At 39.3% G+C, this 26,160-nt stretch overlaps 2 protein-coding genes across 2 annotated transcripts in view; both read right to left on the bottom strand.

Moving 5' to 3' along the window:
- The window catches only part of LOC132264227 (uncharacterized), a 29,028-nt gene extending 7,986 nt beyond the window's left edge, over window positions 1-21,042 (bottom strand). Inside the window, exons 1-8 of the mRNA XM_059764343.1 lie at window positions 20,982-21,042; window positions 14,953-15,089; window positions 10,862-10,987; window positions 9,434-9,538; window positions 6,284-6,369; window positions 3,929-4,165; window positions 3,310-3,468; window positions 1,315-1,490 (exon numbers count right to left, since the gene is read on the bottom strand). Coding sequence (XP_059620326.1) covers window positions 1,315-1,490; window positions 3,310-3,468; window positions 3,929-4,165; window positions 6,284-6,369; window positions 9,434-9,538; window positions 10,862-10,987; window positions 14,953-15,089; window positions 20,982-21,042 — 1,087 coding nt within the window. The remainder of the gene's footprint in view (window positions 1-1,314; window positions 1,491-3,309; window positions 3,469-3,928; window positions 4,166-6,283; window positions 6,370-9,433; window positions 9,539-10,861; window positions 10,988-14,952; window positions 15,090-20,981) is intronic.
- A 436-nt stretch (window positions 21,043-21,478) lies between these two features.
- Window positions 21,479-25,863, bottom strand: LOC132264226 (juvenile hormone esterase-like). Its single transcript, XM_059764342.1, has 6 exons — window positions 25,807-25,863; window positions 25,017-25,206; window positions 22,670-23,272; window positions 22,081-22,607; window positions 21,907-22,017; window positions 21,479-21,829 (listed from the first exon to the last, which is right to left on the bottom strand). Exons 1-6 carry the CDS (start codon window positions 25,861-25,863, stop codon window positions 21,479-21,481), a joined length of 1,839 nt encoding a protein of 612 aa, XP_059620325.1.
- Between the last annotated feature and the right edge of the window lie 297 nt (window positions 25,864-26,160).

Below are 26,160 nucleotides of genomic sequence, written 5' to 3'. Positions count from 1 at the left end.
ATTACACTGACGTAACGATGCTGTGCATTTGCAGGCGGTGGAATCCGCAATAAAATACTGTAATTCAAATTATCAACCCCATTCTCATCAAAATATGTAGAATCAGACATTAATAAGCCTCTGCATAACATTTATATTCCATGAAAATCTGTGTGATTCCAAACTTCAATTATATACACTCCTATTAACATAATAATCCTTAATTTAGCACGATTATAGGCGTTTATTAGCCATATTCCTGTGGTTTCTTCGAAATATCCATTTGCTATACAGCTACTAATTCTCATGTGTGAATATGTTTGTATAGCAGTGGTACTTTGACGCTTAATGAACATGTAGAATTTCCCGCAAAATTGCAGTGATTGAAAATTTCCAATATCGTAGTATATTTGCATGTTTGAGGAAAAGACACATTTAAACAATGGCAAACCAACAAATGAACAATGAAACTTTGTGTTTCATCAACAAATAAAATTAATTTGAAAATATATACACGCCATGACAATTCACACTGTTTGTTTGTTAGGATTTTTCTGTGAAATCAAATTTCATTTTGACTTTGGCTGCACATGGAAATAGTTAGGTATATGCAAATGAAATGACATGATTTAACAGTGTGATTGAAAATACCCAGGAATTTAGCCTATTGTGTAATTAAATGTGTTTTCATGATGCACTAATTAATAATTAAATAAATACATGACAGAATATAAAATTATTTCACATTGAAATTCAATTTATTTATTCATTGAAAAGTGATTTGGGAGGAATATTTCAATTTTATTTTATAATATCTCAAGAGCTTTAAAATTTTTATTCATGCAGTGAAAACTCCTAAAAAAAAGCCATGTTGCGTACAACAAATCTTTACTGGTCAAAATTCAATTTCTTTTCAATTGTCGACTGCATTGATTGGAGTTAATTGCGATATCCTCCAGCTGTGTCAATAGATAATCAAGCTGCAATTCTGAACACAAATTCACCCAATTCAGTTTTGCTGTGTTTTCTTCCTATCTGTGCAAACTCTGGGACTGAGTCTCCTCACAAGTGTCCACTTGTATGTTGACCAAGGCGTCAATTAATTTGTGTGTGTGTGTGTTGGAGAGTATATAAATTTGTGAACCTGATTGGAGAACATCGCATGAATGAGACGATACAATTGTATGGAAAGCATGAGCTTGGGAATAGACAATGTGCAATGAACTCCTGTGCCTGAGCCAATCCCTCACGCGTGACCCACAGAGATTTGCATCATTTGTCGCCCACAAATGGCCAAGAATGCTCTCCTAATGCATCTCATATGGAATCTCTCACCTGGATTTGAGGCGTTCACATGAAATTCGCAGGTGCGCTCGCCTTTGGCGTAGTCATAAGAGTCCGAATCCGTGTACAGGATGTCCACGTCCAGTTCGAAGCCCCGATTTGGGGTGGCAGTCTGCAGTGGGGCAGAGAATGGGCTGGAGTGAAAGGCGACGAGCATCTCGGAGCCCCTGCAAAGAGGAGGAAAATTATCAGTTTGAGTCTCTGACACACAATACTTTCCTCCACATCCCCAGCATTCGACTCAGCACAATTGATTTCGATTGAATGGCCGCTTAATATTTGAGAGACGTTTGGGACATGCCTTCCATGTTGCATAATGAGTCTGTCAGGGCGGCACATTTGATAAATAAACCGATTTACGGATGAGACACCCACACTGTGTGCGAAACAGGTGTCTCATCTTGTGTTGCACACTTCCAGGGCATACAAATCAGGGCAGGGTTCGGTCAGAGAGTGACAAATTAGGGTTGGAGTGACTGTGGAGTGGGTGTTTGGGGCGTTGGGCATCCACATTCAGTCCAAACAAGAAGATTTTAGTGCAACTTCTGCTTATCTTCATTTGTATTTATGCATGTGTCGTAATTTACTCACATTAAACGTATGAGAAAATTCGAGAATTATTGATTATCAATATACGTATGTATAAACCTTCAATTTTAGTTGCACTTTTGTACTCTCGACGATGAAATCATGTATACATTTTGGTTAGAATTTGAACGGCGTAATAGTTTAAGATAAGCGGTGCAGATACTTTCTCAAAGCTCTATATATTTTGGGTGAGGACAAAGTTTTGCATTGAAAAGGAACAACTGAAATGTGTAATTCTTTGGAAAACGATGAGAGTGAGGTGGAAAGAGCGAAAAGTTTGACTTTCAACTTTGTCGGTGTGGTTTTATTATGGCCTCTCGCTTGGAGACGAAAGAAATCTTCAAGCTGACTGCGAATGCAGTTCTTCTGCATGATGAAACGCAGAAAAGGCTTCTTTTATCCTCTCTGTCTTCCCTCTTTTTTTCTGCCATTTAATTCCCAGATGGAAATGATACGTGAGAAGGGAAAAATTCTCTCTATCTTATGACAAACGGAAAGAGAGAATAAAGTGTGAAAAAGAATAGGGAATAGCCGTTTGATGGATTTAATACGGAAAAACTTTAATGTGCAATGAGAGGAAAATTCAACCTTTGCGAATGGATGGGAAGAAAAACTTGTAATCCTCGAAGACTTGAATTCTCTCTTCTTGAATTTCTGAACAATCGCCTGGAATTCCCCTTGAAACACATTGATTGAGATAGCTTTTTGCGCTCTTATTCTACTCCATTTCAATCCCGCAAGAGGGGATGTGGAAAGTAACATATTCAAGTTCTGACACGAGATTTATTCCAAGGCCTGAAACTATCTGCGCAATTATACAGCAAAATTACTGTGTTAATTAATTGAGGTCATTGCAAATTGAGGACTAATGATAAGCTTTTACGAGCAAAGTCTGTGTTGACTCGAAAGTGCTTTGAAACATGGGTTTTTTATTGAATTCCTCTCGACTATGGGCCACAATCACCTTGTCTCACTTCGGGATCTGAGCTGTAATGCAATTTGCAGTGAATTCAATGGATGAGCATAAAGTGAAATGGGTAAGAAAACTTTAGAAGAAGACATAAAAGTAGCATAAAATGGTCATGAAGTGGAATATCTAAAATCGAAATCACTAATATGACTCTTCAGTCATGACTGGCTTTTGCAGAGGACATCAGAAGAGCAATTCACCACGAGTTTTAATTAATGCTGTACTGCACGATGTGCATATGATATGTGAGTTCATATGCGAGCAAACAGTTGACTAAGCGAAAGAAAGGAAGACAAGGAAGAGCCGAAAGGGACGAGCATGTTTAATCGATGACTCAATTGAGTCGCCGGTGAAATGCTATAAATCCCCGGAGTTACCATAAATCTGGGCCAGTTGGAAGTTCAAGCGTACACAAGAGGGCAACTCACCGTGACACGACGCGAGGAAGCCAGTCGCCCCCGCAGTATTTGGCTAAAACTGGGTCATTTGTGGAGCTGCCGTCGTAAAATATCAAATGATCCCTCTCGCCCGTGCAGTCTGACCATGCTCTCACTGACCGTGATGTCTTGTTTAAGCTCGCTATTGACCTGCAAAATAAACTTCCGGTTAGACTGCTCCTTGAGCTTTTTCCGCAAGAAAATCCATACTGTGCAAAGTAGTCTTCTTTAGACATGGGACTTATGAGAGTTGACATGATATTCCATTTAGAATGAGTGTTGGATAATCCAGAGCATCGTTGCATGTTCAATTCTTATTTCAAATTCCGTCAAATCAATCAAAGTCAATTTTGAAAATTCCATTTATTAATAAATTGAGTGATATCCTCAAAAAGGGAATGTTATATGGGAGTGTTTTTGATTTGCATGCAATCATCATGCATTTCATATTATAGGATGAAAATGATTGTTTATGACTGATCCCAACACATTAGGATTTGTTTGCGTTGCTTGGGTCAAAAGTGCAGCCATAAAGTGTGGAGATTTTTGTGTGAGTTGTGAGATAAAATATCCTGACTTTGTACATAAATTGTGGGTAGAGACAACCGACCTTTTAACGAGAGCCTTGTGCTCACTCTCCTGACTGACGCCAATCATGGCGTGCTTGCATGTTGGCACAGTCTTCTGCCTAATTGTCCAGTAGCATGTCACATTCCTGGGATACATTCCCGGATAATTGGGACTCTGGAGACGACACTTCTTTCTGTAGCACTCGTCGAACTGCCGCGTGCAGTACGTCCCTGGCGTGACCTGACCAAGTTCCAGAAGTTCACTCGGCGCCCCATATCTGAAAGAGAGATGCACAGGGCGCATTAGTGAATGGAGTGACTTTGAGAGCTTCCAAAGGGGCACAGAACTATATTTTACACGCCGAACGTGCATGAGAGTTGGCGTGTGCAACGCCCAGCGTGGCAATAACTCTGATTGTGTGAAAAACAGCAAGGACCCTCCATTTGTCGTCCGAGCGTCTGCCTTCGCGGCTCCCTCCAAATTAAGGTCATGGGTAAAATAGCCACCCAGAATTTATGCCGTTCTGCACACAGTTCTACATTTATTCATTCACTCCGACAATCAATAAGTTCAACCCGAAGTGGAACGCTCAAATTGCTGGTTAGCACAGCATTCGTCTCTGTGTTGCTCATATTTGAGCTTGTATCTACAAATTTATTGAATTTCATCGACGAGTATTAGGGGAATATATTCATTGCATTGAAAATTCCATTAATCACGAAACTACAGGAACTCATGCACTCAGAGCAAATCCTAAGCGGAAGTGTGCAAATTTCATTCAAAATTGAAGACTATCTTATTGTAAATTGGGGAATTTTCTCTGAGTGTTCCATCGGATTTGATTAGAAAACTTAATTTAAACTCAATTTAAAGCTTATAACTTGGCTTATAATTTCCTAATTTAATTTCAAACGAGATATATTCTAAAATATAAATGAAAGGTTCATTTATTATTGAGGAAGTGCTCAGTATATTCTTAGACTCAAGTCTCCTCATTTGTTCTGCTCATTGTGCTCTACATTCTCTGAATAAGTGGCACACAAACGAAAAATACCCCAGAACGATTGAGCTTTCAGGCGGGGTGGCATGGAAATTCCTCCCTCTCCCCCACAGTTCGGGATGAAATGAAAGATGGAGGCTTTTTGGGGTGAAAAAGAGAATGTCAGGGATCAATATTTGATGAGTTGACTCTGAATGTGTACTTTAGTCAGTGTGAAATAAATTTGGCGTGGAGTGTGAATATTGCTTTTGTTTTTCCACCCACTATTATTTGTCCGATCTTCCGGCCGCACGGGTGACGCGGGGAGGAAGATGTTCGGTGTCAAAATCAAAAATTCTCAAGAGTCTCGAGAGTGTGGCCGAACGAGGGGTGAATTCAAAAGTTGCGTCCGAGATGGGCAGAGAAAAGGGACCAAAATTGCGTGTTGAAATCATGAATGGTTGAAGATTTGGAGAATCCCACCCAGAATTAATAAAGAGCAAGTGAAAAAGTTTTATATTATCAATGTGGTGGAATCATACGGGATTCACATGGAATTTGGCGCTCTACAAATCCTTTCCTCGAGGATCCCAGCTCACACCATCTTGCGTCGTGTGGGTGTATCTTAGTTAAAAGTGCGCAAGGATTCGGGCAAGGCGCCTTGGAAGGAGTTCGGGTAGTCTAAAGAACAGGAGACGTGATCGGAATATAGAAATGGATGAACTATATGGAGTACCTATACTAAATTGCTCTCACATCGCTCTCGTACTATTCCTCATGAGGTTCCGCCGCCCCCGCAGAGTTCGCCCACCCCGCTCGTTTCAGCCCCATCAGACGATGAATAATTTTGACTAATTCACCCCCAGTCAGTCTTCAAATGAATTAATTGAAAATCAATATGTTGCTCACACTGTTTGCCATACTAATTATTTATTTACCTTGATAATAGAAGAGACTGTGTGGCTGCAATATGTTTTGGCAAACAGAGATGAGATACGTGACGTGATATAACATGTCTTTGGCAAACAGACTACAATACAAATTTGTCTGATTACATACGAATTTCGCGAATAAATGGAGTTTTCTTTAACGCCCCAATGCGTTTTCGCGGGAATTTTGAATTTGTTGATTTTCCCCATTCGCATCGATATCTTTTCAAATGTGATCGCATCGGATTTTGTGCACAACAGAAACTTCGTCAAAGAGAATTCGGATTAATCTGAATCCATCCTGAATATTTCATCTCAATTTGCATTCACATTATTCAGTGAAATTTTGCAAAATCTGTAGACAAATACAGAATGCTAAATGATAAACTCCTCTTAACTTAATCCTTCATTTTATGCGATATGACTTACTCTAATTGCCCATGGATTAGTGCCTTAAAACGTTTATTTTGTGCGTGATTATACTCACCGAACAATGGCGTCTGATTGACTTATGAATTTGTATCGGATGCGAAACTCAAACGGATTATTTCCTTGCATCGGCGGATGGAAAACCTGCAACAATTGAGAGAGAAGAAGCCAGTCAATCAAATTCTCTGAAAACGCGATTTGGAAGACTCTGAGTGCAGTTGTGTTTATGGATTCGGGGGGAAATTTGGAAATTGCGCAGGGGCGTCTCGGCACAGGAGATGCACATTTATCTGCAGACTCAGTGCCAGATAGCTTCGACTGCCCCACACCTCGTCTCTCGGGAGCACCTGGCGTCCCGGAACACGGAGCCCACTTGCTCCGGGAAGCGTGACGGAATGAATACTAATATTGTGCTGCGTCCGCGTCCAGATGGAGAGGAAAACATAGAAAAAGTTAAAGGATAAAAGCTGATCATAATTCATCTCCTCTTGGCGCAGTTCCCTTCTTTGGGCGCTCCTCAGTCTGCCGCCTCTTTTTGCATGATTCTGCGTTAGTCCAGGGCAGCTGAGATGGAGTGTGGCAAAAAAATGTGTCATCTGAATGCTGCACATAGGTTACATAACTCGCCGACCACGGATTCTGCATTTCAACATTCACCAAAACTTTCGGACAGCGCCAATACGCGCCAGCTCAACATTCTTCTGCATCTCATTGAGGAATTATCCTGTGCTTATTTGAGATTAATTAGTAACTTTTTGAATTCCAGAACATTTGGAGTAACCATGGCAGTTGTAATTATGGCACTCGTTTGCAATTATCGCAATTTTAAACTGCAAAGTTCCGCCAGAATCTCAGACAATACACTTGGGGGTTGTATTTCAATTAAAAATGCAAATAAGTTGAAGAGAGAATGAAAAAGTTTCATGGTAAAAGTTTTATGGTTTTGACCAGCTTTCGCTATTTTAAAATTTTGGTTAGAGAACAAATGTTTTTATAAGTGTGGTTAATATTTTGCATTCTTATAATAATATTGATTTTCTATTTAAATTATGGTTTCTTCACTATCTGAGTTTTGTCTTCTTCTGTTTCTAAAACATAAGCATTAGACATTTGTACAGTGTTCAAGATTATTCTAAAACGTCGTCTTTTAAAGTCTTGACAATTCTGCAGAAGTGGAAGTGCGATGATTTTTGGCGAAAAGATTTACTCAATTTGCTTCCGTCGCTGCCGGTCAAACTTTTTTCATGAATCTTATTGAGAAGTTCAAATTGAAATTTTCGTCATTCATAGAACATAATACACACGTCGCTGTCGGAAGTCTGTCTTGAGGAGTGGATTTCTGTGGGGCAATTTGCATAGACACGGTCTATCTAATGCACTGCAAGTGTGTGTATAGCTCTTTGTTATCAAAAACCCACATAGCGTTGAGTGTGCAAGCTGGAGGTTCTCATTACGGCAATGGCAGAGAGATTGCACATCTCAGATTTTGCCATGGACGGGCACAGGAAGTCCTTCATGGTACGGAATGGCAGAAGATCCTCTCAGGATATAAACTTTCATAACAATACTCATAATATTCGAGATATGGCTCTGATGGAGTGGAGTAACAACAATAAGCCTCATTGCACGATGGAAAACTTGTCCTCCTCGCCTCAATTTCCCCTCTTATGCAATCAAAATCGCAACTTGTTTTCTTCCAGCAGCCAATTTCTCACAAAATTTTCCCTCAAATTTGACACTGATAATTCTATCAACGGACATGCTTTCCTACAAAAGTGTCTCTTCGACTATGTTTATGCACGAACTCCCAAACAGTTTCGGAGAGGAAATGCACAGTGGAGAACACTTTGTTATTGTTGGTAATGCTGCAATGGAGGAAAGAGGAAAACAACACAGGCTATATTGATGGAAATTTGAAGTGTATAATATTTGGATTGTCAGAATAATTTTCTATCGTGTTCAATGAGAATGGGAAAACCGACTAAAATATTTTCTCAAACTTCATGCTTTGACCTGCAAAAATATGTTAGAATGCTATATTTTTAATATCTAAAGCAAAACTGATGTTCTTTGTCACAAAGTTGTGACATACTTGGGAGAATTCATGTAACGAAATTGCTTTGATGCATCAACTATGGTAGAATTATTGTATGCATGAACAAGTTCACACACAAGAATCCATAATTACCTCTCATGTGGTTTCTCGATATTAAATTTTCACATCAAAGAACAATACCGGTAGAGCGATATAACAATTGATAAATAATTCAGCAATGTTAAGTGAGTGTGTTTATTTACTGTGTGCTATTTTGTCTCCCTGTGAAATCACTGGATAAATTTATTGTTGGCGCAGTTTGCATTAGTAAAAGAGCTGCAAAGTAAACCATAGCTTCAAAGTGTATTTAAATATTCAGGAGTAATTTGGATATTGCAAATTGCCAAATATTGATTCCTGCTTCGATTTATATGATGCAAATAGCGATGGACAGTCTTTCGTTTGCCATACATTTCAAATTCACCACACTAAAGGCCAGCATGGTTGGTGATAATCACATTAAACTTCCATCATTACAGGCTTCGTTGAATATCTGTAATTTCTCTCTGGGATTTTTTCAGAAGCCCTTTTTTTGAATTCGAGTAGCATCCTTTTGAACACAATGACTGCAATTTGGTGTGTTGAATTGGGCATAAAAACTGACCCACATATGTACAGAATATGTACATAGAATTGGGGCAATTAAGTGTAGCAGATGAGAGCGTCATAAAAATAGCCATGCATGTGAATTGATTTCGTTAAAGTTTGAGTTCATTAAATTACGGATTTATTTGAGGAAAAATGGATAGAAAAAGTGCACAAATATGCAGCTTTTTGGATTGATTTCAAAAAGCTTCTAATGAGTATCTCACTGAGTTTTAAATATAAATTCACCTATACTATATTTAACGGGCAATAACCTGAAAAAAAAACATTGGTCCGGACTTTGGCTGCAATCAACAAACATTTCCCGAGTGGAATGTGTTGAGAATTTATTGTTATGTAAATTTTTATCACTTCATCCTGCCAAATGTGCGTTCGCCATGCTGTATGGCGTCAATCGCATGACGCAAATCGATCAGCGTCAACAGGAAGAAAGATACAGGAGCGATAGGATGGGCGTCATGTAATCTGCTGCGAGATTTGAAACTTTTTCAGGAGATTGGCTCTCACCTTGACTGTTATTGTTACTGTGGCTGTCTCGCTGTAGTACAGCTGATGTCCGGAAGCTGAGCCACACCATGAACCACCAGTGAAAGGGCGTCCCAGTTCGCTGAGCTGTAAAATAAAGCGCAAGATTTCCTGTTTACTCAAAAACAACCTCAACCGCACACGTAATTCTCAATGGCCGCCCCGTGAAGTGTTCTTAGTGCGCAGCGAAAGGAGCAAAACGGTGGCCTGAACTTTCTCTCAACGTGAGATTTTCTTCGATTTAAGCCAAAAGAAATGTGTGTAGAGACTTCTCTGCCTTTCAGCGCACTTGAGATGAATTGTACAGGGGTTTTTCACCTCTCATGTTAGGTAACACAAGGAGAAAATTCGCAAGTGAAAGCAATTGGAATGTACTTGTGAAAAACGTGACACTGGGTATTTCTCAATAATTTTTCTCTCTCACTGGGTGTGTTTTCTTCATCTTACCCCCTCCTGGAAAGGGGTGGAATTGAGATGTGACCCGAGGGAAAATGCTGCTTCAGACATTCACCTTCAACCAAGATCGTGTCTTCAATTCCAGTTGCCTTCAAGAGGCTAGTTTGTGGCATTCTGCTATTTATACACACTTTGTAGTGTGACTTGTTTTTGCAAATGTCCAAAAAATTTTATTTTTTTTTCTTCTTCTTCTAATCGCTCTGAGGCACTCACGAAAACATGAATTTTAAGTTGATAATGGTTTTATTTCGTTCGCTCTCAAGTTAAATTAGTTGATTGAGTTTCATGTTGATATCGTTTGAGTTGAGAACTCAATAACATGTTTTGCTTAGATGTTCACGACATACATTTATGATTCCGGATTAACTTGGAATTGAGTTTGCACTAATTGCATCGATGTTATGAGATTTCAAATGACTTTTATCAAGTGCTGAATTCCTTTCCGTTTAGAGCGGAAAATGGATCAAATTATTTCCCAACAATAAGCTTTGTTATTCACTTTTTTTGCTTATCCATTCCTGAGACGCATCAGTGCTGAAAGCAACGAATCGGGATTACCAGCAAAATGTTATCCCATAATCACAGACTATCTGCTATTGTTCGATTGGCAACCACAATTGAATTGAGAAGTGCAATTATGTTGGACTCTTTGATAGTCAGAACAAAGACCAGGATTTTTGGTGAGTTACTTCGGTTGGAGGTTGCCTTTTAAGAGCACTGGAAGAAGTTAAAAATCGTACACAGATGCGAGAGGGGAATAGATAATGAATTGGTGGGCACAATGGGCAGGAGAGACTAGTGAAAATTCTCATATGTAAAACTCCCCCATGGAAACTATGTAGGAGAGCATAAAGTATTTTAATTGGCTCCACACAGACTCTCTAACAATGTGTATGCCAGAGAGTTTGTATGAAATTTGTGGATGGATGAAAATTCGCGTGCAGTAAATTTTACCTGCATAAATCCCTCAGGACATCCGGGAAGTTCTCCCGATGGACTGAGGCTGGTTTCCAGAGTATCGCCATCGCCATCCACCAGGCCCTCATCGAAGCGTCCCACGGAGAAACCGTCAAAGATAATCTGTAGAAAAGAGAGAGAGAGAGAGAAAGTCGTGTGAAGATAAGTGTGGCATTTTCCAGGTAATCACAAGATGGATCTAGAGTCGCTGTCTCTGGGGATTAAAATAAATATAAATTAATTTGGCATAATCCCCAAGTTGAAGCGGCGAGACTTATGTGGGCATGTCATGAGAAAACGAGAACTTAATTCTATTTGCGGAGATTTTTTCCACTTCTGGTCGCAAACCGATGTGATTCTACACACAAATGGAGTGTTATGTGAGCGAAAATGAAACCATCGTAATGCATAAAGCATGTTGTTCCATAAATTAATCCCAAAACCGGATACAGGGGAATGCAAAATAAATTGCATATGTTTTCTGTTTTCGTGGATTATGTAAACCCTCTCGCTTCACATCGGCCGGTGTGGGAATGGTGCAGGAATACATATATAAAAAAAGAGTGCCGCACATAATTAATGGAAACGGATAGATGGGAGCCTCTCTGGACCCCAACGGAGCGCAGCTTTGAGCGCGCCAGAGAGAAAGCATGAGCGATGAAAGGCGGGAGGAAGAGCTTGCAAAGAAGAATTGGGTGAAATTAATCAAAAAGCTCCTTTTTTACCATTCAAAGCGGCGTGTATTCGAGATTTTGGCCCCCGCCGAAATACCAAACCCTGAGCTTTTTTTTGTTTTGCCCACCCACACCGAAACCGCCCCTCACACATTCGTGTTATTTTAAATTTATTTCGTGTCTCTGGGCTCCACCGAGAGCTTTATCTCCCTTTCCGGCACACTCTGGGCGCATTTTCATTTTTTTGTCTGGCCCAGAGCGCGTGGGGAAAGTGCGGGTGGGTGTGTTGGCACACAATTTTCTTATGGCTGCGCCCACCCGCTTATCACTCATTTAACTCCGTTTTCCTCCACTGTACACTTGGAAAAATCACAACACATCGCTAACAATACTTTTCAAACTCCGAACTTTGAGTTTGCAGAGCTTTTACTCTTGATTCACACGCATTACGGAAAGCGCAAGTGATTTCATTGCCTAAGAAATCGTTGAAATTATTCCTTAATTATTTGGTATTGCTATTAAAGCAACAAAAAAAGACACTTCTTAAAATGAATGGATGACTTATGCCTTGAGAAAATACGTTTCGATCAGTATTTTAACCCTTTTTGTGCCAGAAGGATAACATATTTTGGGCTACACGACTGCAGCATCTGTCATGAAAGGATTAAACCCAATTTATTTCGCAACCGGATAACTCAATTTCGTGCAGTGTACTTTTGAATTTCTCACACTGCCTGTTTATCTTCATATAGACAGTGGTTTGGAGTACATGAAGGGTGCGATGGCATTTGCGGTGTCAAACAATATATTAAGCTCTCGGGGGAGAGATGACGGGTTCATGGTGGGCGGATGTGTGTCATAGAGAAAAATGTGAAGGGTGGCCTCTATGAGAGCAATTTCACTGAATTTCCACTCTTTTATTTCATCTTCTCACTTCCTTTGCAATCTCCCAATATCTTATTTTTCTTCTCTGTTTACTTTCCGCAATATTAAAAGATATTGTTCTGCCATGATATGTTCTCCTCTCGCTCTTCTGCCAATGCCGAGTTCTGTGCTATCGCAGTGTGTACGCGTTCACTGACATTTTGCGTCTTTAAAACGCTTTTTATGTTGCATCCGATATAGCGATAAACATAAAATTGATTTGTGTGAGAGTAATTTTATGGCGAAAGTGTTGAAGCTCGGAGAATATCAGGAAAAGCTTTCTCACTCAGTTTTTTTTCCTTATTCAGCAATTTATCATTTTGATGCTTTTTTGTTTCAAGTCTCCCATAAATTCTAAAATTATGCTGAGACCAACATATCAAGATTCCGTAAAGTTTGATTCTGACAAGTGATGCTTAAAGCTGTCAATTACAGAAACACTTGGTTGGCATTTCTAATTGCAGGTAATTGAGTTGCCAAGTAAAGAGCAGAAATACGCTTTTAATTAAAACGCCGGGATATTTTGAAAAAGCTCCAGCGGTATAAAGCCATCAATGTAAAATGTAAAAATCCCTGGTGGAATAAAATAAAATATATCTAAACTCCGTAGAGAAATATTTTTTGCATTACAAGCTTTCAGTGAGCGAATTTTCAAACTAACACGATATTTTTATTGTTCGTTCTGTTGTCACTCGAATGTAAATTTTACATTTCACACGCGAGCGAAATATTGCGAATTGCTATGCGCAAATATGTATTTTAAACATAGCACACACCAAAAAGCTCTCTGAGTTGGGCAATTTTTGAAGGGGTGAATGTGTGAAAATTGGTATTTCTAAAAGCAATTTCCACAGCGAAAGGTCAATTTATGTGCTTTATGGACACAATATTGAAATTATTTGTAAATAATTCATTAATTGGAAAACAATAATTTTCCATTATGTGTGTTCTAACGCTAATTGTGTTCCGCGATTCGGCCAAATGAGTGCCAATTGGCTAAGTTCATTACGTACATTACATCATTTATTATGTTCTTGGCACTATTGAATTATTTTCTACATGGGTATAATGAATTTCAGTAATATCATCCAATTGTGCGCTCAAATCAAGTATATTTCGATTTAGGAATTTATGGTAATTATTCAACAAAGAGAGTCAAATCAATTATTTTCCATCAGTGTCAGTGGCATAATGTTTTCCTCACCACTGCAATTGACTGTGGTTTGTTCTATGAATTTATCAATCTTATTTGTTATTTCAATATCCGCTCTTCCACGAACCATTAAGAGGATCGCACTCAACTGTCATTGGCACGAATGAAAATTGACCCTCGTGAAAACCTAGGTATTCTCTTTATTGAGCTGTGGAATTTTTGTGTTTTAATGCGTGCTTGAAGTGCTCAGAATCACTCTTGTGGTGGTTTTTATTTGTTTAGGGGATGACAAAAACTGATTTTCAACCATAAATTAAATGAAAAGCTTGAAATACCACAAGCAAAATCAAATTAATATGTTTTATTTATACAAAACTCTGACACTAAAATTTCTTTTGGATAATAAACTTTTCACATAAATCTGTCACTGCGGGATGAAAAGAAACTTTGTAGTGGAAAACACCTTTTAAAATGAATTGGATGCTATAAAAGTTGCATTGAATGGTGAATCTGAATGCTGATTGCACACAGAAAGTTCTTCTTTAGTATTTTTATCAGGTAAAACATTGAGTCAATTTAAATGGATAGTTTTCTTTTCTAACTGACCACTAATTTTATTCAATATTTCATTAGGAAGTCAAGAATAGAATATCCTGAATGCTGGGAATTGAGGAAAAAAGTGACGCAAGGGAAGCATTGAAAAGTCTGCACCATTTTCTGAATGGATGCTTTCTTGCTTCACTTATAAGTATTATAAGAAACTTTTAATATTGTGCAGCTTCAGAGCTTCTCTCGCATCTGACAAGGGTGGATGGAAGGAATGGGGTTGTCTGTGTGCATTGTTTTTGGTTCATGTGAAAAATGAATGCTTGCAAGAGAGCCAGAAATTGTATACGCCATTGTGTGCGATCATTGGTGTTCGATTTTCATTGTGCTGAGGAAATGTATATCTGACTGTATTATTTTCAAATCTTCTTTGCGCATCGCTTTTCGACATTCATTCAGTACGATGATCACAATGAGAAAGTTAAAAATGATTAGGGCGTCTCTTAATTAAAGAATTTCTCAAAATATAGCTATACACATTTCTCGTGTCTGAAAATGAAATGTGAATTCAGCAAGGCGAGAGAGAGAGAGAGAGAGAGACAAGTCAAGCTTTCACCTCTGCGGTGAGGCGATGTTCCTTTTTCTGTCAATATTTAATGAGGATGTTGGAGACAGGGATGATTTTAACTTTAATGCACACACCCTTCGGTGCTCATGTTCATGACGTGCCTAAGCCACGGAGGGTGTGCCTCGGAAATTCATGTGAGTGCCGATAAAGTCCTCTCACTCACCTGAACTATGTCACCTTGGTCGTGACCCGACGCCGTGAAGGTGAGATGGCAGAGGAATGGCAAGCGGCTCCACTGGGGCGGCGGCACCCGCAGCGCGTACGTTCGCCCCACATCGCCATAGTAGGTGCGATTACACACTGCAAAGAGAGGAAATATTGATTAATTGAGGAGAAAATTGAAAAGCCACGGGTGGATGTTATAAAATTTCAGACGCGCTCTTCTGAGATGTATCGCAATTAAAACATGTCGAAGTGGTGCTTCTTATATTCCCATTTCTCCGCCGACTTTCCCCCTTATGAATTGAACTCGTGACACGCTCCAGCGCTAGCGAGGGAATAGAGAAATACATCAAATGTCCATTGCACAGTAAATGCATTTGGCTGCATTCGCGGGCTTCCCAACGCACAGAGTCGTATTGCTTAATGAAAAGCGCCAATACGTTAATGGATTTTTAATAAAAAAATTTCCACTTCAACGGATTCTATGTCATGCCACTGTTGAGCAGCCTGAAAAGCCTTCAGGCATTGGTTACAAAATTCTCCTGCCAATTTCTCTTCGCGCGGCAGCATAAAATTGTGCGAAGGGCAAATTTACAATTCCCCCAATGTATTCTGTAATTGTGTTTTAATCCCCCCAAATGTCTTTCGCCTCCTCCACTCGCTGTACCTCAAAATTACATTTCACATGATATTTTTCTGCTTCTCTCAAGAGCTTTTCCAGGCTCTCATTGAATTTTATTTCACGCCAAAGTGGCCAATTGTTTGATGGCAAACAACATGGCGATTAATCTGTAATTTCTGTGTTTTGATTAAGCTCAGGTTGTGAAAGTTTCTCTTTGACAATCTCACATTGCCACACTTTTAGTGGATGCTTCTGTATCCAGCACTTTTATGGGTAAACATAATTTTACACAATCTTCACTCACCCTCACGTAAAAGGTACTCGGAACTGAGGCTCTGTGTGTGTGTGACATTTAGACGAGAATATTTAATATTTCAACTTTTATTCTATTCCTATGTATTCAGCCCTCTTAGTCTATGATGCTGGTCGTTGTCCCACAACCTTTCAGGCTTGATGGTCGCCTTGAGACTTTCACACTGTCGTGTTCATGGTAAGTGCGAGGGTTCACACTTCTTCATAAGTATCCCAACACCTTCCATTATTCACATAATTGCCTCAGCCTGAGATTGGATACAGGAATAGGGGTTGTTCAGTAGCTATTAGGATGAAGGGTCAGCAAATATATCCTCTCTGCGTTATGTCATGTGTTTACTTATGTATTTATAATAACTGATTGATTTGTAATAATGTTGAGGGAAATTTTTAGCAGGATAAATGCTAAATTTAAAGTCCATTTGAGGTAAAGAATAGTACGAAAAGTGCAGATCGCGTAACGTAATTACCATTAAACGCTGGTAGAGACGCACGTGAATCACAGGAATCTTGAATCCCGCGCGAGATGACTTCCCGGACGTGCCAAGATACAAGAGTTCCTTGTGTGGAAATTTATTTTAGCAACGCAGCAGTGGTAAATAATGTGACTTTATTTATTAGTGCGAGCTGGGGTGGAAAATATCTCTTTTTTTCTTTCATTCCCGCAATGATGAACGCGAGGTTCCGCCTTCCCCGCGGGCGCACAGACGTCATCTGCCCAAACCTCACGCCGACATTAAGTGGGTGTAATGAAGATAAAGTAGTGTCATAAATTTCACGATAAGAAGTGTCTGATAGTCATATTTATATGTGTTTTATTCAAAGCACAACATAGCATTGATTAGATTCTATTTCTTATGTTGTCCCATTCATTTTCCCTGCAGTGGTCTTCAAAAAACGCTTCGTCGGGGCCCAAAAACGCGATTCACCCCCCTGACTGGGGGTGTGTGAAATGCCAAGTCAATGATGCCAATTCATGCTTTCCATTCCGAACGATATTTGCTGTAGATCGTGCAAGTTTGTTTGCACAACAAAACGTGGAGAAGCGCGCAGACATATTGAAATGTCGGAAATAGCCGTTTTCTTCTTCATGAAGTTTCTTTCGCAGCAGAATACGACTTTCGACATTTCGCAGCAGATGAAAGTCAATTTAGGTCAAGTGGATGAGTGAAGACAAATAGAAGTAAAATAGCAGATAAAGTGAATTAATTATTCATCAAAAATTGAGCCTCCTAACTGAAAATACAAAGATGGATTCCTGAATGTTCCGTAGAAAAGTTCTTGATTTCATATCTAAAAATATATTCTGTTTATTTTTCAATATTTCAACAGCTTTCACTGTTGCCGAACAAGGCCGTGAATAGAATTATTATTTTTTTGTTAGAATGTTGTATGCTAAATATATCGTCTCGTTTGCTAAAACCATTTCGCTTTATTATTAAATTTAAGCTGAAAAATTGAAAAAAAGTGTATATGCAAAATATCTCTTTAGGGAAAATTGATACTTTTTTTTATATATGCTTTTATCGAAAAATATGCATATTAGCTAACGCTTCACGCACATAATTTCCATGAAAATCTCCAATTGGGCACACATAAAAAAAGCTGCAGCGGGAGATTGTATTAAATATAATGAAATAATTTGAAATGAAAATTAGCTCATTATCCAGTCACTCTGTTATCCTGAATGTGAAATCACGGGTGTTTCGTGCTCAGTGAAAATAAACCGACAGAGTCATGCAATTACAATAAAATGGTGGAAATAGATAATTGGATAATTTCGCAATTTCTCACCCTGCCTCGCCATTCACATTCTGTCCAGGAGATTGGCTAGATTTTCTTGCTCAGCACCTAGGACTTATTCAATCTCATTTGGCGAAATTTATTTCTGACAGGATATTGCACTACATGAAATATGAAGGAGAGCGTAATTTATGCATTTTGAGGTGCAGCCAAGTGAAAACTGTATTGATCATTCACGTCCATTGGCAGAATCTGGATACTGTATGTATGCAACTATGTATGTTCACGAATCAATGGAGCCTTTATCGCATTTTGTATTGCTCAACATTTCCTCTTCCAGCGCTTCTCCTCTACCGTGATTGCGTCCATTTATTATTTATGCCATTTTTTCCCTCTAAGATGGCTCATCTTTTATTTACGCCTGCATTAGGATAGACCGGATCAGGAATGCTGTCGTATTTATTCTCCCAGTGCGATTGGACGCGAAGACCGAAAGCTCTGTGCGATGCTTTTATGTAATTAAATTTAGGATATTATGGTTAATGTGGTGAGAGAAATGAGACGCCAGGACCACTGAAACTGAAGGTGGATTGGGCTCGTGGGAGTGGCTACGAGATGAAAGGGATTTCATACATGTGTGCGATGCTCGACAGCTCCGATAGTGCTAATCAATTTACGACAAATCGATCCCACCGCACTTAAGCCTCAAGGGATGTTTGCTATTTATTGTATAATTTTATTAGTGGAGCTCTCGCCCACTAACTGAATGTTGAGGCACAAAAGTTACACGCTGAACTAACGACAAAACTATGGTTGGGGGATTTGATGATGATTCTTGTATACATTGCACTTTTGTTGGGGGTTGTAAATAAATTATTTCTGCTGTGAATTATTTTACGTTGGCGCCCGCGTGTTTGGCGCTTCACAAAGCACACCGAGTTTGGCCCATTTTGTCCCTCAGGTGAAAATATTTTGTGCCATGCCCAAACATGCTGCAATTGAGTTACAAGTCTTGAAAAATGGTTTATTCAGAAGTCAAAAGTAATGACCATTTAAAGCTGATGTGATTAAATTTTAATCAAAAGACTCATACTTTTATTCAGAGTGATAATAATAAATGTCAGAGTGGAAAATTTTTGGAATATTTCGAATCATTACACTTAAATATTGATCAAAATGGATTCACATTTACTGCAATATATTATAAATTAATTAATCTCTTTCAAAGGTATTTGCATGTGATTTAAATATGTATCAGCATTTTTTCATGCATAATTTGCAAAATAATCAATTTTATAATGCGACTATAAATTGCCCTCGTGACTCTTCGCACTTTTCCATTGATCATCTCATTCTGCAATTAAGAATTGAAATTAACAAAATTGTATTAAATTAATTTTATCGATGTGTCGCGTGGAAAATTAAATCAATATTTCATACTCACAAATGCAAAATTTATAACAATTTATTGCACAATATGAAATAATTCATGTGTGCGTGTGAGGCGAATTATGGACACAAATTCCTGGCACAAATTTGTCCAAAAAATTTCATGTAGTTAAAAACTATTTCACTGGCATCAGGCATTGCATAATTGTAAATCAAAGCAAAAAAAAAACGAAGCAATTCTATGCAAAAATGTCGATTATCATTCGAAACTACCCCGCTTTCTCCTATTTCATAACGCTAATGCGAGTTTCATGTGAGTTTATCAACTGCAGCAGGTCAGAAAGTAGCATGTATTTATATTTTTGGATATTTGCACTCTGAAATCCAAAGCAATGCGCGTTTCCATTGAATTTTCAGCAGTGTGCATTTTTGAGGAAATGGAGAGAGCATTTTGTGCATCGAATGTAGGAAGGTGGAAGTCAGAGAGGGTGAATTTTCAGCGGAATTCACTTCACGTAAATATGTCAAATTAAATTGTGATCAAAGTGAATTTTTATGACTTAGCATGGCGGGAAGATGCAATAATTGAGCATTAATGTAAGTTTCGCTTCCATCCATAAATTTTCACCCGTCTCCTTCAATATGCTCCCCTTATTTAGGGTCCTCGAGCAACTTTTCATATTGCAATTTAATGTGAGACGAATACAAAGTTTCAAAGCAGCGTGACTATGGAGAGTGGGTAGCAAGAAATCACGGAGCATTTTGAGAGAATTTCTCATGCAATTGATTTCGAAATATTTATTACACGCCACGACTTGCAACTTGAGGAAAGCCGTCTGTGTGAATTAATGAAGTGAATGTCGATCATTCAAGATGGATTTTTTTTTAACTCATCTTGCCCACATTTTGTGCAAAATCTTTCAGAGACACCCTCAACTTAGTTGTGAGTTTGGAGAAAGTTCAATAAAAGCAAATAAATCCTGATCGCTTTGGAAGTTTCCAAGAGAGAGAGAGAGAGAGAGAGAGAGAGAGAGAGCTTTCAGACTATACTAAATTTATACTAAAATTCGTGCTCTTCTTGCATTGTGAATAGTTTTCAGCAATTAACCATAACCGAACAGAGACACTTCGGACTAACATTGCTTTTTCTTTGATTCCAATTCAAAACTTAAAGCTCTTAAAGTCTTGTGTTGGAACTTCTCGCGCCTGCGGAAGAGTGATTTTCCCAAAGGGTTAATGTTGGCGATGAAAAGAGGTCGAGGAAGTCGGCTGAAGAATGACCCAAAATCCGGGATTTTCCAAGGGTGTTAACGGTTGCTATTTAGCAACAAAATTAATATGCAGGATAACTCTGCCTTCAGACCTCTTCTTAATCTCTCTGCGGCGGTGTATTTTGCAGTGACACATATTCAGCTTCGCAATATCGATTCTCTCGGCATTCCATTCATTCTGCTCTCTATTTAGATTCAATATTAGATTAGATGACTGATAAACTGTATTGGAAAACTATTGGCATGATTCTTTCTCTTTCCGACTCCACCCTGCAAATCATGGCCTATAACTAATTTAAGGCACAAATTTCACTTCAGCAGACACTCTTTAGTGACTCTCTCGTGGCACATTGAAATCCTTTTATGGGGAGGAATATTCCGCCACAATGTTTTGGGACACAACCATAAAATCACACAGCATAAAATCAGATAGCATCTCACCACGAGCGCCTTCGCCTCAAGATGCCACGGAGGAGCTCGAGAGACACCTTCAGCTGCCATTTTCTGAGCAAATTTCTTCGCACCAGTTCTTCCAGGCCTAAATACACATTCCTCATGCGGAGCGATTGAAGGGTATATCATAATTTTATGTTGCGACGCTGGGTGTGAGAATGGGGTTCGCCAACCCTTGAACACCGCATTGTCTGTCACAAATAACAATGGGGAGCTGTGTTTTCTACATGTTTATCTCACCAATGCGAGCTTCTATATAGAGCACTTTTTCCCATCCAGCCCACATTCGCACTTTAGCCATGATATTGCCACATTGCTCATCCGCTCGATGGCGAAATGAAAGTGTGTGTATCGAATTTTACCGATTCCAGCGATTTTCAAGGCACGACACTTTTTCCAGCAGTCAGCAAATTGCAATTAATATGCTTCTCTGCGCCCGTATTTCTTTGGGTCGCACCCTCATGCGTGGTAAAAGAGCTAAATGTCACAGCGATGGTTCAAATTTCAGGGAAGATATAGAGGTGAAAATTTCCTATTTTTCACTTCTGCATGAATTTTTCCTAGAGATACATTTTAGTCCCTAAAATTGAGAGATGAATTCTGAATGCAATTATAGTAAAATGCTCTTATCGTTTTGTTGATTGCGACTCAATTTTCCCAGCAGTTTCAATGTGATGAAGAATATCTTGACATTCCACTGAATTTTATATCATTTATTCATGCCTATAAACACTGTGTTATGGATTCGATCCCATATTGTCAATATAAGTCCACAGTTTTACCATTTCCACATCAATTTTATTAGACACCGAGACAACCACTTGATTAGGATCCAATTGACTGTATCTCTTGAAACACTGTCGCTCACAGAAAGGTGTGGATGTGAGAATAGAACAGGGCTTGAAGGTGCGCCACACTTTTATCTCCTTATTCGCAACAAAATTCACTACTGTCCTTATGAGCACTTCACTCATTCTGCTCTCGGGGGAATCGCCAGCAAATGGTGGAAAGAATGATGGCATGCTGAAGAGATACATCAGGTCATCAAAGTGACTCACGCCCAAATTGATGTCTTCGCCAGTGAGAAACTTAAGAAAAGTGTAGGAGCTCTAAAACATTGTGCCTTGATTAGTATTGAGTAAACTTTTCCGACACTGAACTGTACCTCAAATTCAAATTCATAGATATAAACAGGGTTTTTCTGCACATCTACATAGTTAAGATATTGTTTGATCATTGTGAAGATTGGATAGCGAAATAGTCTATCCGAGAACATCTGCAAATACACAGGAATGAAAATGATGAAAATGTAATCTCTCATCTATGTGGTTATGCTTACATCGTAATATCTTGCCATATTCGAATTGTCTACGTAATATTTGTCATCCAGATAGAAGTCAATGACGTCAGTTACATATCTTGGATCAAAATCTAGTTGCTGTGGAAGCAATGTGAGGATGTTCCGATTGTATGCCTTCAATACGGTGTCGTTCATGAAGAATCTAGCTTCAGCTATTCCCTCGTGAGATGTGAAGGAAAATAACATGGGTTTGTGTGGAAATCTTCCTTCAGTCCAGACTTGACGAGGATCCTCTGTAATAAAAGCGCCTTGCCAGTCTCCTTCGAGGGCTGGTCGAAAAGTTGTGATCGGAATTCCTGGGAAGACGAAAAGTTCATCCGCAGCCAAGATGAGTCTCAAGTCATCAATTTTCTTCAATTGCTCAGCCAGATTGTCTATGGAGGCAGTGTTCCAATCTTTAATTCCACTGTATTTTGCACACTGGCGAAATTGCTGAGCACAATCGACAGGCAAAAGACAAGAAGCTAAAGCAACGCCGCTCAAAAGGAATGTTTGATGGAAGAGTTCTGAAAGAGTGAAGCGGCCATGTGAGATACGAGATCATGAAGAGAATTTGCAGTGCATTAACCTTGAGATTTTGGGTTTAACATATGCAAATTGGCTGAAGCCGCTCCAGCACCGTGTCCAGCGAGGGTTATGGCATTGACATCACCACCAAAATATGCGATATTCAGTGTTATCCACTCCAATGCCAGTTGCTGATCCTTGAAGCCGAAATTTCCCTGAACAGCCGCGTCTCCTGAACAAAGGAAGCCGAACATGCCAAGTCTGTAGTTCAGAGTCACGAGAATCACTTGTCCATTAGCCATGAAGTAATCCGGACCAAGGAAGCCAGGATCGGATGAGAAGGCGAGAAATCCATCACCGTGAATGAACACCAAAACCGGCAGATTTTTCTCACTATCGCTCGCTGGTCGATATATGTTAAGATAGAGACAATCTTCAGAGCCTACGATCGGCTCTTTTGCCAGGAAGTAATTCTTTTGTATGCAAACTTCCCTTGGATAGGAAGCATCCCAGAATCCTGACCAGCCGCGATGCGACACGGGATTTTCAAATCTTAGTTTTCCAACTGGCGGTTCAGCATAAGGAATGCCATAGAAAGCCTCGTAAGATTTTGTCGTTTCACTGACAAAAACTCCACGAATGCAACCAGATTTCGTACAAATTTCTGGATGCAATTTCCCAGCAATGGCATTTTTGAAAAATCCACAGTAAAGCAAAAGGAACAGTGAAATGATCATCTTTGTGTTCATTCCAACCACTTTCTCAAAGTTCTGAAGCGAAACTAATTGAGTTGTCTGGTAGAATATGCGGCAGAAGCAATGATTGCATTTCTGAGCTTTTTGTTGTGTTTTTTTTCTGCACACCGGTTTCACCGCAAACTCGTTTTGGCAACTTGTGAGAAATTTGCGTGAAATGTAAGAGAATTTTTCCCGGCATAACCCGAAACTTTGCACGGTATTCTCAAGTGGTGGGTGAACTCTCCACTCGAGTGATACTCCATTTATGTAATGCTGTATCCATAGCAGTACCTCTACATGTAAGTTGGAAATATGACAAAGGATAAAAAATGTGAGATTATCTCCGTGATGGTTGTTGGAAAGTACAATGGACCGGAAAATTGAGTTTTCCCTCCTACAAGACACACGGCTCTCGTTAGAGTCGAAGCAGCGCAAAGAAATTCTCCTTCATGAAACGTGTTCGAAGAAGGTTTTGTGGTTAGATATTTAAAATAAAAAAAAGGAACGATGATAGGAAATATTCTTAGTTCGGATTATTCTTGGTTAATAGATTGAGCTATCTTCAGCACAATTCACTGAAGTAATCAATTATGCAGGAAAATCTAACATCATGAAATAATAAATTAGAATATCCTGAAGAAATATCAATCTCTTCAATCACGCAGCTTTTCCTCTTCAACGAGAAACTCTATTGATTGCGAATCTCATCGTTTTCTCAATTTATTCACAGAGATTTGCAGAGAAGCTTCGATTGAAGGAGATTTAGAATGAAGATAGACCGAAAATTCTCCTAGTCTTCCTCACAACTATACAATTTCTTCGCAAAAGTGAATTTACAATAGAAGATTGCATAGCAATATAATGTATCACAACAATGGCAGGTAAATTCGTGTTGGCAAAACAACAATTCCTATTAACGTAATGTGATGATTCCAATCACTGGGCGAATAAAGGTGAATTGGACGGGAAAGAGGGTACACAATATTGAGGATGGCAATATTGTAGCAGACAATATAGTGCTCACCACTTGAGCACGAAATATCGTCACGCACCTGAAGGGCTGAATACATATTTGTGTGAGAGGTTTTATTAGGTTTAACGCTAATTTGGCAAAACACGCCTGTGTTGAACACATTCTTCTTGCCTTCACAGGGAATTTCGCGACGCGTGATGTGTCTATTTCTCCGCGCTCAAAAACGAACATAAGTTTCTGGTGATGGAATTTGATACAGTGCGCTGTCATCTGGTAGCTTTTGTGTGGCAGAAAATCATGTTGATGCAATTTATCTATTTCTGTCATGTCCTTTTTCAATTTCACCTCTTTTGTCCAAGTGCATGCAATGCATTATGTAGCATTTTATGAGGATCACGTGAAAGTTTTTCGCAAATCCCACAACACGAGACCGAGATTTCCCACGAGAGAGATCCACTGAGGGCTTGCTTCGCCGTGCTGACTCTAAAGAAACCGGAAAAAGATTCCGTGTCGCCTTTTCTCCAGTCCCCAAGAAAGTTGTTTCCTCTCTTTTTGGATTAGTCCGACTACGAGGGTGAAAATTAGCCTGGATTTCTCTCTCTCTCTGTCCGGGGCACAAATAATATTTTCCCACTGTTTATTCGTGGGAAAAGTTTCGCTTGGGCCTTCGGATTTGGGGTGCAAGGGGTGGAACTCACCAGTGCAGAACTTCGGCTCGTCACTGCCGTCGCCACAATCGTCCTTGCCATCGCAGTATTTGTCCAGTGGCAGACAGAGTCCGTTGGGTCCGCGGCATGAGAACTCGGATGTCCTGCAGGCGTGTCCCAGTTGTGTGCGGATCAACAGCACAAGGAGGAATGTCAGGCAGAAATTCCGGTGTTTGTCCATCTGGAAATAAATAATAACAAAGTGAGATGAATTGTGAGAAAAGTTGCCCGCATTGTTGCCGATTGGTCTACTTTTTCCCAGGAAAAACCCGGTGTCCCATTGATTTTCTGTCTATCACGGCGCAAATATCCACCCCCGCATTCTCAAGTATCGGCGCTCAACCTCTGGAATTCCTCTGCAGTGGTCTGAGGTATTGTTTAAAGTTCCACCTCAATATGTCATCCGGAATGTGCACGAGTGTGTGCTCAAAATATAATCGAGAAAGAAAAGCTGAACAATGATAAAGTCTATGGAAGAATACCACGAAAGTTCTTAGCCTCGGAAGACATCATTGGTAAACTTTTCGTGTGGAAAACAATAACAACTATATATCAATATATGGTAATTTTGCCTCCGCGCATAAATCTTCATGTGCGCCGCACTCGTAAACAATTGATCTATTGATAGAGCAGATGTCACATAGTTTTATTATAGCAAATATGACAAACTAATCAATGAAATTCTATTTATATTCACTGATGGAGATTTATATGCAAAGCCCTGTGTTTGTTCTAACAATGTTGGTTTTATTGAACCCACAATTTTTTTTTTTCAACTTACTGAATCCAGTTCCAGAGTGCATGTCAAGCTGAGAACTGTGTAATTTTGGGAGTACATATTTATCATATTTTCCTGGTGGTTTAAGCGATTTTGGTAGTTTTTAAGTGCTTCCAGGTGTTAAGGAGTTTATGGGGATTTGTAGTGACTAAGGTTCAGTGTAGTTTGTAGGATAGTGGTTAAGTTATTTAGCGATTTAGTGATTTTGGTGACTCAACGTGGTCACTCGGTGCAGCGGTGTGGGTTTTTATACATCTATATCTCTATTTCCCATTTATGCACGGTGTAATTTCGGGCGAGTGCCACTGATTTGTTTGGCTTAGTGTGCAGTTGTCCCCCGCTTATCGGTCAATATGA

Source organism: Phlebotomus argentipes, unplaced genomic scaffold (genome assembly GCF_947086385.1).
Source record: "Phlebotomus argentipes unplaced genomic scaffold, Phlebotomus argentipes genome assembly contig_32, whole genome shotgun sequence".
Lineage (NCBI taxonomy): Eukaryota > Metazoa > Arthropoda > Insecta > Diptera > Psychodidae > Phlebotomus > Phlebotomus argentipes.
Note: the sequence above shows the minus strand (reverse complement) of the source record. Positions and strands in the feature narration are given on the sequence as shown.

Excerpts from the sequence above, each read along its gene's own strand:
- LOC132264226 (XM_059764342.1), bottom strand. The coding sequence starts at position 25,863 with ATGTACTCCCAAAATTACACAGTTCTCAGCTTGACATGCACTCTGGAA. Across the intron at positions 23,273-25,016 it reads CGAGCCGAAGTTCTGCACTG|AAATTTGTACGAAATCTGGT; the intron begins GTGAGTTCCACC and ends AATTGCATCCAG. Across the intron at positions 22,608-22,669 it reads GTTAAACCCAAAATCTCAAG|AACTCTTCCATCAAACATTC; the intron begins GTTAATGCACTG and ends TCACTCTTTCAG.